General features: G+C 40.2%; 2 protein-coding genes across 2 annotated transcripts; both read right to left on the bottom strand.

Moving 5' to 3' along the window:
* Positions 1-344: 344 nt before the first annotated feature.
* On the bottom strand, positions 345-7,513 carry LOC121607786 (sulfide:quinone oxidoreductase, mitochondrial-like). The gene is made up of 10 exons (XM_041938740.1): positions 7,335-7,513; positions 6,374-6,578; positions 6,011-6,181; positions 5,769-5,822; positions 4,932-5,126; positions 4,636-4,845; positions 4,308-4,491; positions 2,661-2,728; positions 2,354-2,532; positions 345-2,250 (listed from the first exon to the last, which is right to left on the bottom strand). Exons 2-10 carry the CDS (start codon positions 6,569-6,571, stop codon positions 2,193-2,195), a joined length of 1,317 nt encoding a protein of 438 aa, XP_041794674.1. The 5' UTR covers positions 6,572-6,578; positions 7,335-7,513; the 3' UTR covers positions 345-2,192.
* Positions 7,514-9,382: 1,869 nt separating this feature from the next.
* LOC121608127 (sulfide:quinone oxidoreductase, mitochondrial-like) lies at positions 9,383-15,616 on the bottom strand. The gene is made up of 10 exons (XM_041939280.1): positions 15,495-15,616; positions 14,585-14,789; positions 14,222-14,392; positions 13,980-14,033; positions 13,403-13,597; positions 13,107-13,316; positions 12,772-12,955; positions 11,381-11,448; positions 11,074-11,252; positions 9,383-10,980 (listed from the first exon to the last, which is right to left on the bottom strand). Exons 2-10 carry the CDS (start codon positions 14,780-14,782, stop codon positions 10,923-10,925), a joined length of 1,317 nt encoding a protein of 438 aa, XP_041795214.1. The 5' UTR covers positions 14,783-14,789; positions 15,495-15,616; the 3' UTR covers positions 9,383-10,922.
* Between the last annotated feature and the right edge of the window lie 1,710 nt (positions 15,617-17,326).

Genomic DNA, 17,326 nt, shown 5'->3' with positions numbered 1-17,326 from the left:
TTGCAGCCATTGTTTCAACATAAGCGTGGGACGCATCTTGCTGACAAGTTTCAAATGACAGTGACTGACATGACATATGACAGTGAATGCATCACAGAGAACTTTTTACTTTTCTTTCAGCTCAGAGAGTTTCAAGCCCTTGTGGAAAGTATAAAACTAGAGATTTCAGTCAGCTGGTGAGCAGCGCTGTGATCATGAACTATGAAATCACACAGGGAATACAAAGAATCAAAAATATACAGTATTTACAGGTAATCTGAACTTGATATCTTTTCGCTGTAGAAAGCCTTGGACCAAGTTCTGGCTGTTCAAACTTTGCAGTCATCTACATTCCCAAGAAACTATGACAAGCAATGATTTATTGAAACAATTTGTCACGCAACAGCTCTCTGAGGCTGTCTTTCATATCACAGTGGAATGGACTGGCTGCCTGTTGGGCAGTGATTATTATCAATTGACACACTCAACTCTGTAATGTACATGGACATTGATTCCTCAGAACAAAAAATAAACAGAAGCAACAGCAGGACAAACACCCTTATTAGAGGCTTTATTCTTGCATGGCCAACATGCATGTTCAGTTTGCATGAATAAGTATTGTCCTGCTGATGACTTTTGACAGACGAAGGCATTCATCAATTTGAAAACAATATAAGAAAGCTATGGTGATTTTAAGTCATTAAAAATAACACTTAATGGGCTAGAACATGCAAAAAAAACGTGTCACTCATTTCCTAAGAAGTCAGTCAACTCAGTACAGTGTTCACATTTTACATTTGACTAAGGATCATGTGGACTCTTGACAGACTTGCAGAAAAGGCACTGTCCACCTATCGCCAATTGTGCCCGAAGCCGTCAAGTGATCATATTAATCAGGGATCTCAGAAAAGTAAATAATACTACACAAAAAAAATAAAAAAATACTATGACATTCATTATTCCACCACACCACTGGATATAAAATACCATAAAGCGCAACAAAGTTGAAACTATACTGAGTATATATTTATGATTTTTCATCATCAATTTATATTTTTACTTTAATAGCATCATTGCAGTAGGTTTATAAACTTACACAGTCACTTTAATGATTAAAAACTGATTATTTTTTTAACACAGCAATGAAGTTAGCACTGACTGTATAACCACCAAAATGTTCAGAACGTAGTCAAGCACTGATAAAATAATCACTCTGTACAAAACTATATTTCTGACATTTAAATGTAAGGAATGCACGTATGGAGCATTCCCAAAGACCACTCATACAAAATGTCTGGTAGCACAAAGGATGAAATGGATGTAATACCATGGAAAAAAAAAAAAAAACTTTTCACAGACTGTATGCTTCAGCATTTAAGCTGGAAACACCCAGTTAAATCCCAACACACATATTATCTGACTTGCACCAAAATACAAAAAAAAAGAGTATATCTGTATACTCTGCTTGGTAAATGCTACCAACACAACATACTTAATGACTGGTATACAATGATTACAGCTGTAAGCTGAACATCACTCCAATAACATAACAAATGATCGTGTAACTGTATCCACAACATTATTAATTGTTCATGTACAGTTTGTCAAAAATTTAAAAAGGCCAATTTGCATCAGTTTATTGTACGTGATGTGTCAGATGATGGCTCAGATATAGATTGGCAACATGGACTAAATACTCTGCAGCAACAGACTGAATAAACTTTGGAAGAGCCTGGCTAACTTAGGCTGTGGACTCAGGTGAAACCTGCGGCTTATAATGTGCATGTGGAGGATGTAAATCAAATAATCTTCTACAGGCTTGTTCAAGGGTTTTATAAAGATCTCATTGCTGATTGGATACTGGGGTTGATGAAAGCAGCAAAATCTTACATTCAATGTGTCACCAAAAGAACCAAAAGATTGAACTATAAGCAGCTTAAAGCTACATATAGCTGCAGAGTGTTAATTCTCAGTGTTTACGAGCGACTCTTTCTCATTACAGGGAGTCGTTTTATTCCATGGTAATGTCAGTGTCACTTACTACAGGTTTCAGTAAACCTAGACATTTAAATATTCAAGACAACTTGATCAAACTTGCTAGTCATGATGTCCAGACCATAAATATCCAATAGAAGTGTCTACTCCTTTAAGAGAATGATGGAAAAAGAAGTTAAGGTAATGTAACCTTTAACTTGCAAACTGATGCTGAGGTTTCACTTCATTCCAAGATGAAAGAGTTTTCTGAATGGTCCCGGTCCGCCCCACAGGCCCCTGATGTAAGAAAAATAAAGAAAATTATCGAAAAGTGGTGAAAAGTGTGGTACGATTCCTGACTACCAACCATTAACACGTTGTTGATGAACTAAATACATACTTAAGAAGGCCATGCCAATAGAGATGAGGCATCAGATCAGCTTTCATGTGGTACATGATTCGTCTTTCTTTGGCTTGGTTGATGGGGAAGGTTTCCAGTGGTTGTCCGTTGAAGTCAAACTCTGCCAGAATTACTGTGTTGTAGCTTGTAACCAGCGGACATGAAGTATAACCATCATACTGGAAACAAGGAGATTACTGATCATGTGATTTGCATATCTTTCCGGCAGAGGTACTACGAACAGAGAATAAGAACATTCTTTAAGCTCAAACACATGAATCATAGCTGATGTTGATGTGCCACTGACCTTCTTGTCTGGCTTCTCATTTCTCAGGATTTTGCTGATGGTTCTGTTCAAGATAGCGGACTGTGCAGCTGTGAATGAGAGCCAATGGTGAGATTTTTCAATTAATGTGGAGATCGTCTTCTGACGAATTAAGACACCGTGTCCCAAATCCATACTACAGTAATTCTGTACAGTATGTACGGCATACTGTCTCTTAGGATGGATTACTTATTTCCCAGAGGTGAGCAGTTCCTTTGTGCATTGCATTGTAGGAGAATAGTATCCATCAACAGCACACTCACTACCTGACTGTATTTAGTGTGCATGCTGCCTGCTTTGAGTATACTTACCTAAAAACCTGCTTAGAATTAGTATTTAGTATGGAATTGGGACACAATGTAAAGATTTACAGACATGCTAGTAGCCCCATAGGGCTGTAGTGCTAAACAGCAGAAAGGAAAATTGTATCTATCTTATGCATAACAAGCTTTCCAGGTGCTGTCCAATCCAAGTGACCCCCTATGAAAAATTTCTGGGGGCCCACTGAGTGTGGCCCTCAAAGGATGTTCCAAAATTTGAAATGGCCCTTGATAGGAAAAAGGTTGCCCACCCCAGATTTAAATGTTAACATGCTCAGGTTGGAACGTTAAAACACAACAGCTTTCAGCTTAAAATGCAGCTGAGACTTGACAACAGTTTTTAACAAATTAAATTTTTTTGACTTGCTGGATTAAAATAAATACATAAGGTCACCAAAGTTATTAAACTTCATGCTGTGTGGATCATGAATATTTGTGCCACATGTTACAGGTATAGTTATTGAGATATAAAGTTGACCTAAGGACAGACAGATGGGTTGACACTGCAGCTAATGCAAAAACACCAACATCCCTGACACTGGAAACAAAAAAAAAAAAGAAAAAACATGACGTGGTAGGGCCAGACTCTTTACTGTAGCCAGAAAACACCTGTGCAGGAAGGGATAAGTACTGGTTGAACAGGAAATGACACAGAAATGGCACTTTCTGTCATAGTGACAGAAAATGTCACTATGTGTTTATGTCATGTTCGAACATTTCTTTGCCGAATGTAATGGTACAATCAAAATCAAACAAAAAAGTCAGACTGTTATATTGATTCAATCCATCAGATATGACTGAGTAGTGTCCATAACTTACAGGTTTCATTGGGTGCGGTGTATGGTTTTATAGGCTTGTGTAAATACGTCATTGTGCAATACACTTAGTAGGAAAGTGCCTTTCAGTTTACAAAAAGAGCCAGCGGTTAACAAGAGAGCCCAGTATGAACTCTATGCAGCAACATACAGTGCTTTCCACTGTTGCGCTGATGCAATGTTCAAACTAATGACACAACTAGAAGAGCACAATGAGGAGAGTGCAGATCTCCAACACACGTGTCTAGGGGTGAACAGGAAGTGCAGGCTGGCTGTGTGTCCAGTGTGTACTGTACTCATGAGAACTGCATGACATTAACAAAATAGGTTTTTCTGAAATTATGAATCACAGCACACACTCATAAATATGTACAACAAATATTAGGCTGATGGGTCCAGTAGTATGCAAGATTAGCTGAGGATACACACACACTCAACCAAACACATGACCTCCTCAGGACTATTCTCACCTGCCGGAGATAATAATCACTTACCGACAGCGGCGGCCGTTTTGGCTGTGGGGACGCTGGTACAGTCTCCAATCCCAAACACATTTGGATACCTCTGATGTTGGAGGTTGTCTTTGTTGACATCCAACCAGCCAGCCTCATCTGCCAGTGGACTGCCTTTAATCACTGAACTGGGTCCCATTGGTGGTGTGACATGAAGCATTTCATACTGATAAATAAAAAGAGTCAGAGTTACTCACTGGAGTTGTTTTCATAATTTGGTATATATTAATACACAAAGGGAGAAAAAATGTATAGTGTAGAATGAAGGTTGTTCATAACATACAGGCACAACAGGCAAAAAAACATTTACCTCAATCACTTTGGTTTCGCCTGGTTTGTCAAGATTTTCAAACACAGCTTCTTGCCTGTCTGCTCGCACTTCAATCAGATTTTGCCTCAGATTCACTTGTAAATCACGATGTTTCACAATGTCCCACAATGAGTCAGCATATTTCTTTATCCCAAAGAGCACAGGAAGTGATGTGTTGTATATTACATTGGCCTTTGCCCTTTTTCCTGTCTGGACAGAAACATAAAAATACCTTCATTTAGTTGCTGTAAAACCACCCTTGATTATCATCATTACATGCTGAAAAAGTTAAGTACCTTTCTGAGAAAGGCATCTGAGAGGTACATGATCTTCTGTGGAGCTCCGGCACATTTCACTGGAGTATTTGGGAACGTGAACACAGCGTTGCCCTCTTTGAAGTCCTGCAGTGCTTTCCACGTTTTCTCCACAGTTTGGACTGAGTAGTTTGACCCAATCTTTGGATGTTCAAATCCTTCTGGCAATCCTTTGATCTACATATAACAAGGGTTTTCAGGAATGTCACTAAATTTATAAACTATGGCAAAACTTAACTTGGTATACGCCTTTTCCACCAAATCGGCTCTGGTACCTGGACACGTTCTGGTCACCGTTCTTGGAAGCTTGGTGTTATCTAATGAACCAGCCTGCATTTCCACCAGTTTTGACTGCTTGTCTTGACTCGGTTTTGGCAACAATTGTAATCAAGGATGTGTCAGACATGGAGGGTATGGCACAATGCAAGTAAACAGTAGCAAAAAGATGGCGGATCACATTGAACGCTTGCAAGCTTTTGTTATGTTATTATAGATAGTAGTAGTCCAACACACATGGGCCAACTATTAATGATAAGAAGACACAGAAGACTATAACATGGCAAACAAGTGGCCTTCTCCATCCTCTCTTTCCAACCTGTGGAATATGACACGCCCACTGATGTCATCACGGTTTGCACTTCAAGTCAAGGATAACCTGCTATTTTTAAATTTCAGATGTGAAACAACTTTTCTGTTCTGAACCAGTTTAGTTTTGATCAAAACGCTTAAATGAGGCGGGTGAACCGGAGGAGAACCTGTTCCATGTTGGTGGAAAAGGGGCAGCAGAGGTAGAGTTGAATGAAGAAAGCCTTACTTCACCTTCTCATAATGGAGTTGTAAACCAAGAGCCACAATCAAATACTCATAGGAGATCTGTAATGTGAAAGAAAGTCTAAGTGTGAATAGATGCACGTAGATCATCATATCATTTCAAAATAATCTGCTTCATTTACATATATAAACTACAACTCAATGCCAAACCAGTAGATGACGTATTATCAAGCAATTTTGCAACTTGAACACACACACTGTCAAATAACAGTTTCCTAAAGCAAACATACTTCAGTCCCATCCTCTGTGTGGACGGTATTAGAGTCTGGGTTTATTTCTTGAACTTTAGATTTCACCCACTTCACTCCGGACGGAATAACACTCGCGGTGGAACGACCTGATGAGGCTACAGTTTTTGCGCCAGCACCAACCAGGGTCCATATTGGCTGATAGTAGTGCATCTGAAGAAACAGAACATTTGTTAAGACACCAGCTTCACGTAACAGTGGGAAACACTGTTCATGTCTGAGGGACTGAATCATAAAAACGCTAACACGATTTCAGAGTTTTCATCATTTGTAGTTTGTATTGTGTTCCAGTGATACACAAAGAGAGGTGTGGCAAATAACAATCAGAATCTGCTGGATCCTTGCCTCACTGGGCTCCACGACGGCCACGTTCTCAGCTCCCAACATCCTCTTCATTCGTGCACTCATTGCAATGCCCCCACTTCCTCCTCCGAGGACAAGCATTTTGTAATGCTGTTTGGCAGAGGCGTGGCTGCTCGTGTGAAGATGAGAGACAGCCATGCCTGTGGGGTGGCACTGCCTCAGACGACGCAGTGCAGCCATTCTGTGTCTGAACCATAAGGACAAGTCAACAATTCAGTGATGCCGACTGAGACTCAAATACACAAAATCCTTTAACAAGATGCACTTTCCATTTCACTGCTCCACATTACATACAGTCTGATTATTAGATGTATTTTAGATGGCGAAAGTCACTACTTTACAGTAACGAAAATGACCAAAGTGAGGTTTCAGACTCAGATCACCTCTCTGAGTAGGTTTAAACACCTTTAATAATGAAGTATTTAGTGTTCTACCTGAATTGTACAAATGAGAACAAGAAGATCAGGAATTTGTGGTTTCACCCCCAAAGCTCCCAGACTATCCCAAATATACTGTGCAGAGACAAACACACAACAAAGTGTATATTAACAAATTCAAGCAAGCAAATTCGTAGCACTTTCTTAAGATTACTTGTCTTGCAACACCTGCTTTGACTTGAATGCTGAATTCTGACTTTGACATAACGTGAATGTCTTTTCAATCTGTGCCATACTTTGACAGAAGGACCGTTACAGCCGAAGGACATCTAATGTAAACTAAGGACAACGTTATATCTGGGTTACTTTTATTTGAGGTGTTTCCGTCCTCTTCTGTGAAACGCAGCCTAAGCGGAACCGTTGCTGCTGCATGCTGCGTAATGAACTGACTGAGCCTCCATAACAATCATTCTGGTAACATCACATGCGCAGACCCGACAAAATGATATTCAGCTAGAGTTTCGCACTGTAACATCGAAAAAAGCCGTGCTGAAAGTGTTACCAACCTTGACAAGTTGAGGTTAACCACCCGTTTTTTTTAGACAAAGTCCTCAAATGGCACAGAATACTTCCGTCCGTTGTACTTCCTTTCGGGAAACAAGGTAGGACTCACACAACCTGAGTGGAGAATTAACCCGATGTGAACCTGCCTATTCACGTCCTTCGAGAGACAAACGCAACTATTATCGAATTCTAGTTGTAATCTTGAACGTTCGTCCCACCTCCTTCGTCGTTCGACCAATCAGAATCGAGCATACTGGAAAGCATGTTTACAAAATCGAGCCCTTTGAACTCCCGGTTTAACATTCTGCACTTAGCATAAACATCATATAGCTAGCTAGACTTTATGAAACGACGGAGCTGATTTGTGAGTGTTTTTGGTGTGGTCCAAGGCTCTCGAACAGTTGACTTGCGGTGGAAAGTTTGTATGTGGTCTCAAGGCGCCGTAGGGTGGTCTGTTTTGCAGATGTTAATTCGGCCCTGTCTGCATCCCTGTCGGACAGCACGTGGGCCAGTTGTCCTGGGATATACTGGAAAACATGTTAAGAAAAGCAACACAAACTTGTTGTTGCCTTCCGTGTCTTCACAGTTAGCTAACGTTAGTAATGAAACGGACTGCGGACTGCTTCCGCAAGTGGTTTTTACAATCCCAGATTTTGTAGTTTTACAGAAATGGAACACCTCTGTAAACAATGTAGAACGTTGTTTCCATAGAAACCGCAATGATTCGAGCAAAATAATCCTGCAGGATATTTTGTCTCTACGATTGTGAGTGTCAGTAAACCCCCTAAATCATCTACTAACTATATATGACTTACCTTTCCTGCACATGTCCACATCAGGTGTTTTATTTTATTTCCTACTGGCTCAGCCTCACCCTCTGCACACCTGTTAATGAACTGGTTGTGTTTGAGCAGAAAATGTAAGAGTTGTATTGTAAAGGATGCTGAAAGAAAAGGCCTGACTGAGGTTATACTGAAAATATAGATGTGTGATTTTAGTGTACCCTGAGCAAAATATAACAGAGGTAGTTCCACATTTAGAAATGTCTTTTATTTTACATATGTAGTGCTTTAACCATCTTATTCTTATCCTTTCCAAGAGACGTTTTGTTCTTTTGAAAAGGTGGATGTTGTGGTTAAATGGCAGAACCCACATATAGAGAACTGGATGTGTGACGATTAAATCAAAAACACAAAATGAGATTCACTCCTATCTTGCCCGCATTGTTATCTGGTTTACCATAGAGGTGTAATCTTACAGACAAGACTGGGCAACTGTACAAGTGGGCGAGGAGCCCAATAGCAATTCAGTTTACAGCTTTTGGAAGTATCGCCTGGTATAAATATGAGTGGAGTCTTTGTGCCTGCTTTATTGAGGCACTGATAATGGTGTGGCTGCAGGATGCACAAACTGACTGACCTTGTCGCCTGGACAATAATTTATATTATTAAAGGCTCCATGAAGCAAATTAAGAGAGACTGGTCCGGTTAGGAGTGACTGTGAAGAAGCAAAATCTTTGGTCAGATTGGAATGAACTAACATGAGCCACAAATATGGCCTCCCTCATGTCTGTCTGAAATGTAATGAGAGTGTAACCGAGGGCTGTGTCTTCAGGTGGCCTCTCGTTATTATTTCCCACAGTGAATCAGCATATCTGGACCCAACACAACACTCACAGTCTGGGGTTTGCACTGACCTTTGTCCTTTTCCCCATCTTATATGTGGAATTCACTAAGTGGCTGACAGGGATCAATTTATGTGGAAGTGCAGATCACAGTATGGTTCTGGGTAATGTGTGAATGCTAGATTATTAAATTTGCACAAACAACATTTCCCTAATTAATTGGAAATTGTACCATTCTGCGTTTCTGAATCAAATATACATTCAGTACATTTTCTTCTGATGCTGTGGGAAATTGATAACCAGGCTGTTCCCTGATTCATATGTTTAGAAGCCTCTGTTTTCTGTTTAAAATGTTCTCCATACACTCAGTTGCAAGTTTCTTAAGTACACCGAATGAATGTCAGTGCAATCCAATAAATTGCCATGTTGAGTTTTATTGAAACATTTGCAGAGAGGTGTTGATTCAGCTTTGGATGTTTGTTTTTCTATATTCTATTTTATTGCATATCAAGGTTTTCTAAAGTGAATATTGTGCACATCGACTTTATTTCCGTGAGGGTAGAGAAAATGTGATTATTAATTTATGTACAACTAGCACAGGTAATAGAAAATACTTGCATCAGCTTGTTAAGTTTGCCTGAGGCAAGTTGAAGGCTTGATTTAACCTCCAGACAGCAGCTGGAAAAGAATTTGATTAGTTAAAAGGAATGAGTTCATCTGTGTGCTGGCTTTTCAAAGAACACCAACTGGGGGCGCCACAGGAACAGAAAAAAAACTGTAAAAGACATTGTATGATGATGTGCTTTCCTCCACTTGCTGGATCATATTTAGCATCCAGCGTACTGCAAATCAGTAGCATAAGCTTATTTTAATAATAATGACTTCATTACAAGTAAAACTCCTTCGTTGAACATGTCACTTTATACTAAAGTATTATTAAAATGTACTTAAAAATCAAAAAATGCCTCCTATGAGTGTTATACTATTGTATATCACTGATGCATTAATGTGTAAGTAGCATTTATTGCTGTAGTTAGTCAATGTAGTTAGTTGGATATCTTATACTAAAATAATGCATATTTTGCAGTTAAACTCTCCATCTGTAACGTGACTACAAACTTCCCTCAGAACTGTGGCAAAGTAGAGAAATAAAGTAGCATGAAATTGAAATACTTAAGTAAACTAAGTTTAAGTATTGTACTTGAGTAAATGTACTTATTAATCACATTCAACCCCAGATCAGTGGTGGAACGAGTGGGGTGGGAGGCAAAGCTCCATTACTGGGGAAATGTCTCTCTATAGGTCCTCACGTCATGAGGGGTTGTTGTCTTGTGTGTCGTATTTCCTTCAGTCGTGTCACAGTCAGTGAGGGAGGTTGCTACCCAGCTACCTAACCAGTTATAGACATATAACATAGGGACATGTTTCGTGAGGAGTCAACCTCAACCGCCAGCCACAGAAAGTGGTTCAGGATCATCAGCATCAGTCAGTGAGCTGCGGACTGATAGTGGTGAGGCGACTACACTAATATGGCCTGCTGGCTGGCTAGTCTCCAGGTACTCTGTGGCATTTCAAATGACACCTCACTTGACCAATCATGATCTGCCATATGAAGCTTGGCAACCAGAGAAGCCAATTACAGTCTGAGTTTAACACAACGGCCTCCTTCTCTTCTTCCGTATGACGATTGAGCCAATCGCAACTGATTTTGCACATGACTGACGCTTCCAACAGCCAATGAAATTCTGAACATGCCAATTTGCCACTTCAGTGGGTCATTCACAGCTATGGCACCTCAAATCAAGGATTTTAGTGATAATTGGGTTAAAGTGAAAAATATAGTAATGGCTTCGATACAACCTATAATATATATGTCCCTTTAAGGGAATGATGGATTTAATGTGCTTCTTCTTTCCCTAAAAGTTTAGGGAATGTAACCATTAACTTGCAAACTGATGCTGAGGTTTCACTTCATTCCTAGATGAAAGAGTTTCCTCAATGGTTCTGGTCCACCCCACAGCCCCCTGATGTAAGGGAAAAAAAGAAGATTAATGAAAAGTGTGGTACGATTCCTGACTGCCAACCATTAACATGTTGTTGATGAACTAAATACATACTTAAGAAGGCCATGCCAATAGAGACGAGGCATCATATCAGCTTTCATGTGGTACATGATTCGTCTTTCTTTGGCTTGGTTGATGGGGAATGTTTCCAGTGGTTGTCCGTTGAAGTCAAACTCTGCCAGAACTACTGTGTTGTAGCTTGTAACCAGCGGACATGAAGTATAACCATCATACTGGAAACAAGGAGATTACCGATCATGTGATTTGCATATCTTTCAGGCAGAGGTACTACGAACAGAGAATAAGAACATTCTTTAAGCTCAAACACATGAATCATAGCTGATGTTGATGTGCCACTGACCTTCTTGTCTGGCTTCTCATTTCTCAGGATTTTGCTGATGGTTCTGTTCAAGATAGCGGACTGTGCAGCTGTGAATGAGAGCCAATGGAGAGATTTTTCAATTAATGTGGAGATCGTCTTCTGACGAATTAAGACACCGTGTCCCAAATCCATACTACAGTAATTCTGTACAGTATGTACTGCATACTGTCTCTTAGGATGGATTACTTATTTCCCAGAGGTGAGCAGTTCCTTTGTGCATTGCATTGTGGGAGAATAGTATCCATCAACAGCCCACTCACAACCTGACCGTATTTAGTGTGCATGCTGCCTGCTTTGAGTATACTTACCTAAAAACCTGCTTAGAATTAGTAGGTAGTATGGAATTGGGACACAATGTAAAGATTTACAGACATGCTAGTAGCCCCATAGGGCTGTAGTGATAGACAGTAGAAAGGAAAATTGTTGGATAGATTTTAAAAAAAGGAGAGGCAGCATAGTTTAAGGCAAACAATTTAAATTTGACCACTGGCGTTGGAAAAGAAAATGCAAAATTTTTGCTATCCATTCATGCATCTTCCTTACATGGGGGCTGGAGAACAGCTACAGACACTCACATCTGTGCACTACTTAGAGTCGCCACTTTATCTAACAGGCCACTACTTGAACTAGATTGAAATTATGATAATTAATATAAAAGTAACAGCACAATCAGAATCAAGTTAAACTGATATAGTGATACAATCTGTCCGATACGATTAAGTAGTGTCCCTAACTTACAGGCTTCATTATAAGTGTTGTATGGGTTTATAGACTTATGTAAATACGTTGTTATTGTGCAATTAGTGATAAAAGTACAAAAAGAGCCAGCGGTTAACAAGGAAGAGCAGAGTATGAACTGTATGCAGCAACATAAAGTGCTTTCCAGTGCTGCGCTGTTGAAATGTTCAAAGTAATGACACAACTAGAACAATCAGAAGAGTGCAGATCTAAGTAACATGTGTCTGGGGGTATGTGGGTGGAGAACAGGAAGTGCAGACAGCCTGTGTGTCCAGCGTGAACTGTATGCACGAGAACTGCATGATAACATGCAGGTGACATTATCAAGGTGTAACCAGAGTAGATAAGATATACAGTATGGAGACAAATCTAGGACGTAATTTCCACATAGTGACAACAATCCACCACAGCACACAATGGTTGTATAAAACAGGGCAGTCGATAAAATAGGTTTTTCAGTAATTGTGAATCACAGAAACCCTTGAGCACATGCTCATAAATATGCACAACAAATATTAGGCTGATGGGTCCAGTAGTACACAAGATTAGCTGAGGCCACACACACACACACGCAACTAAACACATGACCTCCTCCAGGCTTTTATCACCTGCCGGATATAAAAATCACTTACCGACAGCAGCGGCTGTTCTGGCTGTCGGCAGATTGGTACAGTCTCCAATCCCAAACACATTTGGATACCTCTGATGTTGGAGGTTGTCTTTGTTGACATCCAACCAGCCAGCCTCATCTGCCAGTGGACTGCCTTTAATCACTGAACTGGGTCCCATTGGTGGTGCAACATGAAGCATTTCATACTGATAAATAAAAACAGCAAAGAGTCAGAGTTACTCACTGGAGTCGTTTTCATAATTTGGTATATATTAATACACAAAGGGAGAAAAAATGTATAGTGTAGAATGAAGGTTGTTCATAACATACAGGCACAACAGGCAAAAAAACATTTACCTCAATCACTTTGGTTTCGCCTGGTTTGTCAAGATTTTCAAACACAGCTTCTTGCCTGTCTGCTCGCACTTCAATCAGATTTTGCCTCAGATTCACTTGTAAATCACGGTGTTTCACAATGTCCCACAATGCATCAGCGTATTTCTTTATCGGAAACAGCACAGGAAGTGATGTGTTGTATATTACATTGGCCTTTGCCCTTTTTCCTGTCTGGACAGAAACATAAAAATACCTTCATTTAATTTTCGTAAAACCACCCTTGATTTCAAATCATTACATCCTGAAAGCTTAAGTACCTTTCTGAGAAAGGCATCTGAGAGGTACATGATCTTCTGTGGAGCTCCAGGACATTTCACTGGAGTATTTGGGAACGTGAACACAGCGTTGCCCTCTTTGAAGTTCTGCAGTGCTTTCCACGTTTTCTCCACAGTTTGGACTGAGTAGTTTGACCCAATCTTTGGATGTTTAAATGCCTCTGGCAATCCTTTGACCTACATATCAGAAGAGTTTCCTGGAATGTAATTTAATTCATATACAATGACAAAACATAACCTGGTATACCCCTTTTCCACCAAATCGGCTCTGGTACCTGGACAGGTTCTGGTCAGGGTTCATGGAAGCTTGGTGTTAGTGAACTAACTTGCATTTCCACTAGTTTTGACATGCCCACTGATGTCATCACGGTTTGCACTTCAAGTCAAGGATAACCTGCTATTTTTTTATTTCAGATGTGAAACAACTTTTCCGGTTCTGAACCAGTTTATTTTTGATCAAAATGCTTAAATGAGGTGGGTGAACCGGAGGAGAACCTGTTCCATGTTGGTGGAAAAGGGGCAGCAGAGGTAGAGTTGAATGAAGAAAGCCTTACTTCACCTTCTCATAATGGAGTTGTAAACCAAGAGCCACAATCAAATACTCATAGGAGATCTGTAATGTGAAAGAAAGTCTAAGTGTCAATAGATGCACATAGATCATCATATCATTTCAAAATAATCTGCTTCATTTACATATATAAACTACAACTCAATGCCAAACCAGTAGATGACGTATTATCAAGCAATTTTGCAACTTGAATACACACACTGTCAAATAACAGTTTCCTAAAGCAAACATACTTCAGTCCCATCCTCTGTGTGGACGGTATTAGAGTCTGGGTTTATTTCTTGAACTTTAGATTTCACCCACTTCACTCCGGACGGAATAACACTCGCGGTGGAACGACCTGATGAGGCTACAGTTTTTGCGCCAGCACCAACCAGGGTCCATATTGGCTGATAGTAGTGCATCTGAAGAAACAGAACATTTGTTAAGACACCAGCTTCACGTAACAGTGGGAAACACTGTTCACGTCTGCGGGACTGAATCATAAAAATGCTAACACGATTTCAGAGTTTTCATCATTTGTAGTTTGTATTGTGTTCCAGTGATACACAAAGAGAGGTGTGGCAAATAACAATCAGAATCTGCTGGATCCTTGCCTCACTGGGCTCCACGACGGCCACGTTCTCAGCTCCCAACATCCTCTTCATTCGTGCACTCATTGCAATGCCCCCACTTCCACCTCCGAGGACAAGCATTTTGTAATGCTGTTTGGCAGAGGCGCGGCTGCTCGTGTGAAGATTAGAGACAGCCATGCCTGTGGGGTGGCACTGCCTCAGACGACGCAGTGCAGCCATTCTGTGTCTGAACCATAAGGACAAGTCAACAATTCAGTGATGCCGACTGAGACTCAAATACACAAAATCCTTTAACAAGATGCACTTTCCATTTCACTGCTCCACATTACATACAGTGTGATTATTACATGCATTTTAGATGGCTAAGTCACTGCTTTTCAGTAACGAAAATGACCAAAGTGAGGTTTCAGACTCAGATCACCTCTCTGAGTAGGTTTTAAACACTTTTCATTATGAAATATGTTCTGACTGAAAAGTACTAATGAGAACAAGAACATCATGAATTTGTGGTTTCAACCCAAAGCTCCCAGACTATTACTACAACTTTCTTAAGATTACTTTTCTTGGCAAGTTGTAAAAAGTTTATTATAATAACGGGACCTGCTTTGACTTGAATGCGAAATTCTGACTTTGACATAACGTAAATGGTTTTTCAGTCTGTGCCCCACTTTGACAGAAGAGCAGGTACAGCTCTTCTAACACAACTAATGTATAATACTAATGATAACGTAATATATGGGTTACTTTTATTTGAGGTGTTCACGTCTTCTTCTGTGAAACATAGCCTGAGCTGAACGGTTACTGCTGCACTGGTTTAGCCTCCATAACAATAATTCTTGTGACATTACATGAGCAGAGCTGACAAAATGATATTCAGCTACAGTTTCGCATTGTAACGTCAAATAAAGCCGTGTTAAAAAGTGTCACTTACCCTGACAAGTTGAGGTTAACCACCCTTTTTATTTACACAGAATCCTGAAATGGCACAGAATAATTCACCCTGCTCTACTTCCACTTGACAAACACAGCAGGCCTGGCACAACCTGTGAGAACCGTCACCCTGAGGTGAACCTGCTGTTGCCGCCCCTCGACGGACAGACGGAACTGCCATCGAATTCGAGTTGTCCTCTTGATTTTTCGCCCCGCCTCCTCCGTCGTTCGACCAATCAAAATCGAGCCTTATTAACTCCGGTTTAATGTTTTACACCTAGCATGAACTTCATAGCAGCTACAGCTAAACTTTATGAAACGACGGAGGCGATTTCGACCGTCTTCGCCAAGACATGTTTTTGTTGCGTTTGAAGGCTGTCGAAAAGTTGACAATTTTGCTTTCCACTGGCAAATGTGGTCTTAAGGCACTGTAGTGTGTGCGTTTTTGTAGATGTGTAGCCCTGTCTGCAGCCCTGTCGGACAGCAAAGCATGTTTAGAAAATGAACCCGATCTTGTAGTCTATGTCACACTTAGCTTGACAACTACTGCTGGTGGTGTCTGGGAATCCCTGATTCTGCAGTTGTACTTGAATGCAACATATTTCTGTAAACAATATAGAACACTATTTTCCCGTTATGGGGCTGTTAATCAAAAGCTGATCTCAAATACTCATATGATATACAGACATATATATAGAGAGACGTCTATTAATTGTTAGATTATTGCTAACAAATTATATCTTCAGTGTTTTTTGTACACCCCTTTCATATAGACCAGAAAATGTTAGTTTACCTCATAAACTTGCAACTGAGTGTTTGCTCTCCACGTTCAACAATCGTGATCAATTATTTATTATAGTAGATAATGATTTATAGCAATTAAGCAATAAAGATCACTGTTGGTAATACATGCAATACTAAATACTTGCATCAGCTTGTTTGTTTAGCCTGGATTTTAGTTGGAGCTTTGATTTCACCTGCTTGACTCCAGACGACAGCTGTAACCGAATTAGATCAGTCCAAAGGCAGGACCTGGTCTGTGCCCTGGCTTTTTAAAAGAGCACCAACTGGGGGCGCTATAGGAACATCATAAAACATAGACTGCATCAAACATGCTGTAAATCAGAAGCATCAGCGTATGGTAAAACGTGATGAATCCATTAAAAACTGCATCTATGAAGAAGTCATAAAACAAACACAATCTAGATTTTAAAAAAACGGAGCCATATGTGGAGTTAAAATAAGAAACCCAGTAGAAATTTATAAAAACAAAATATTTACCAATAATGTAGCAGGTTACACCAGATCTTATGAAAAGGTACTGATTTACAAACACATTTGTTTCCTCCTTGTTGTCAATAATTTAACTGAATCAGAGACAGCGTGAGTCCAGCTTTGAGAAGTAGAGTTATGGTACACCTTTGCACTGTGTTTTTTCTCTATATGGAAGCGATACAGTAACATTTTAAATTAATATAGATCTAACATTTTCGTTTTGGTGATCTCTTTGTTATGGCACAGCTCAGTGTGTGAATGCTGGGAAGAGAATCGTCTAGTGTGTGTGTGTGTGTGTGTGTGTGAGAGAGAGAGAGAGAGAGAGCGTCGCTCTCACCTCAGCTCCTCGCTCGCTCGGTGAGTGATCATCACTTTGTGTCTCACTCTTTCTCTACACGTTTCTCTCGGAGTAGCGTGATTGTCTTACTGTTGCCCGCCTGCACCATTTTCACAGCCCGATCACCGCCTGCGGCTTCTTCTTCTTCCTCTTCTTCTTCCTCAGCATCTTAACAAGCGTTGCTATTCATTTAAACGGGTCCATCCATGTCTGGTGATTTT

Source organism: Chelmon rostratus, chromosome 6 (genome assembly GCF_017976325.1).
Source record: "Chelmon rostratus isolate fCheRos1 chromosome 6, fCheRos1.pri, whole genome shotgun sequence".
NCBI lineage: Eukaryota > Metazoa > Chordata > Actinopteri > Chaetodontiformes > Chaetodontidae > Chelmon > Chelmon rostratus.
This window is presented reverse-complemented; position numbering and strand designations above follow the sequence as displayed.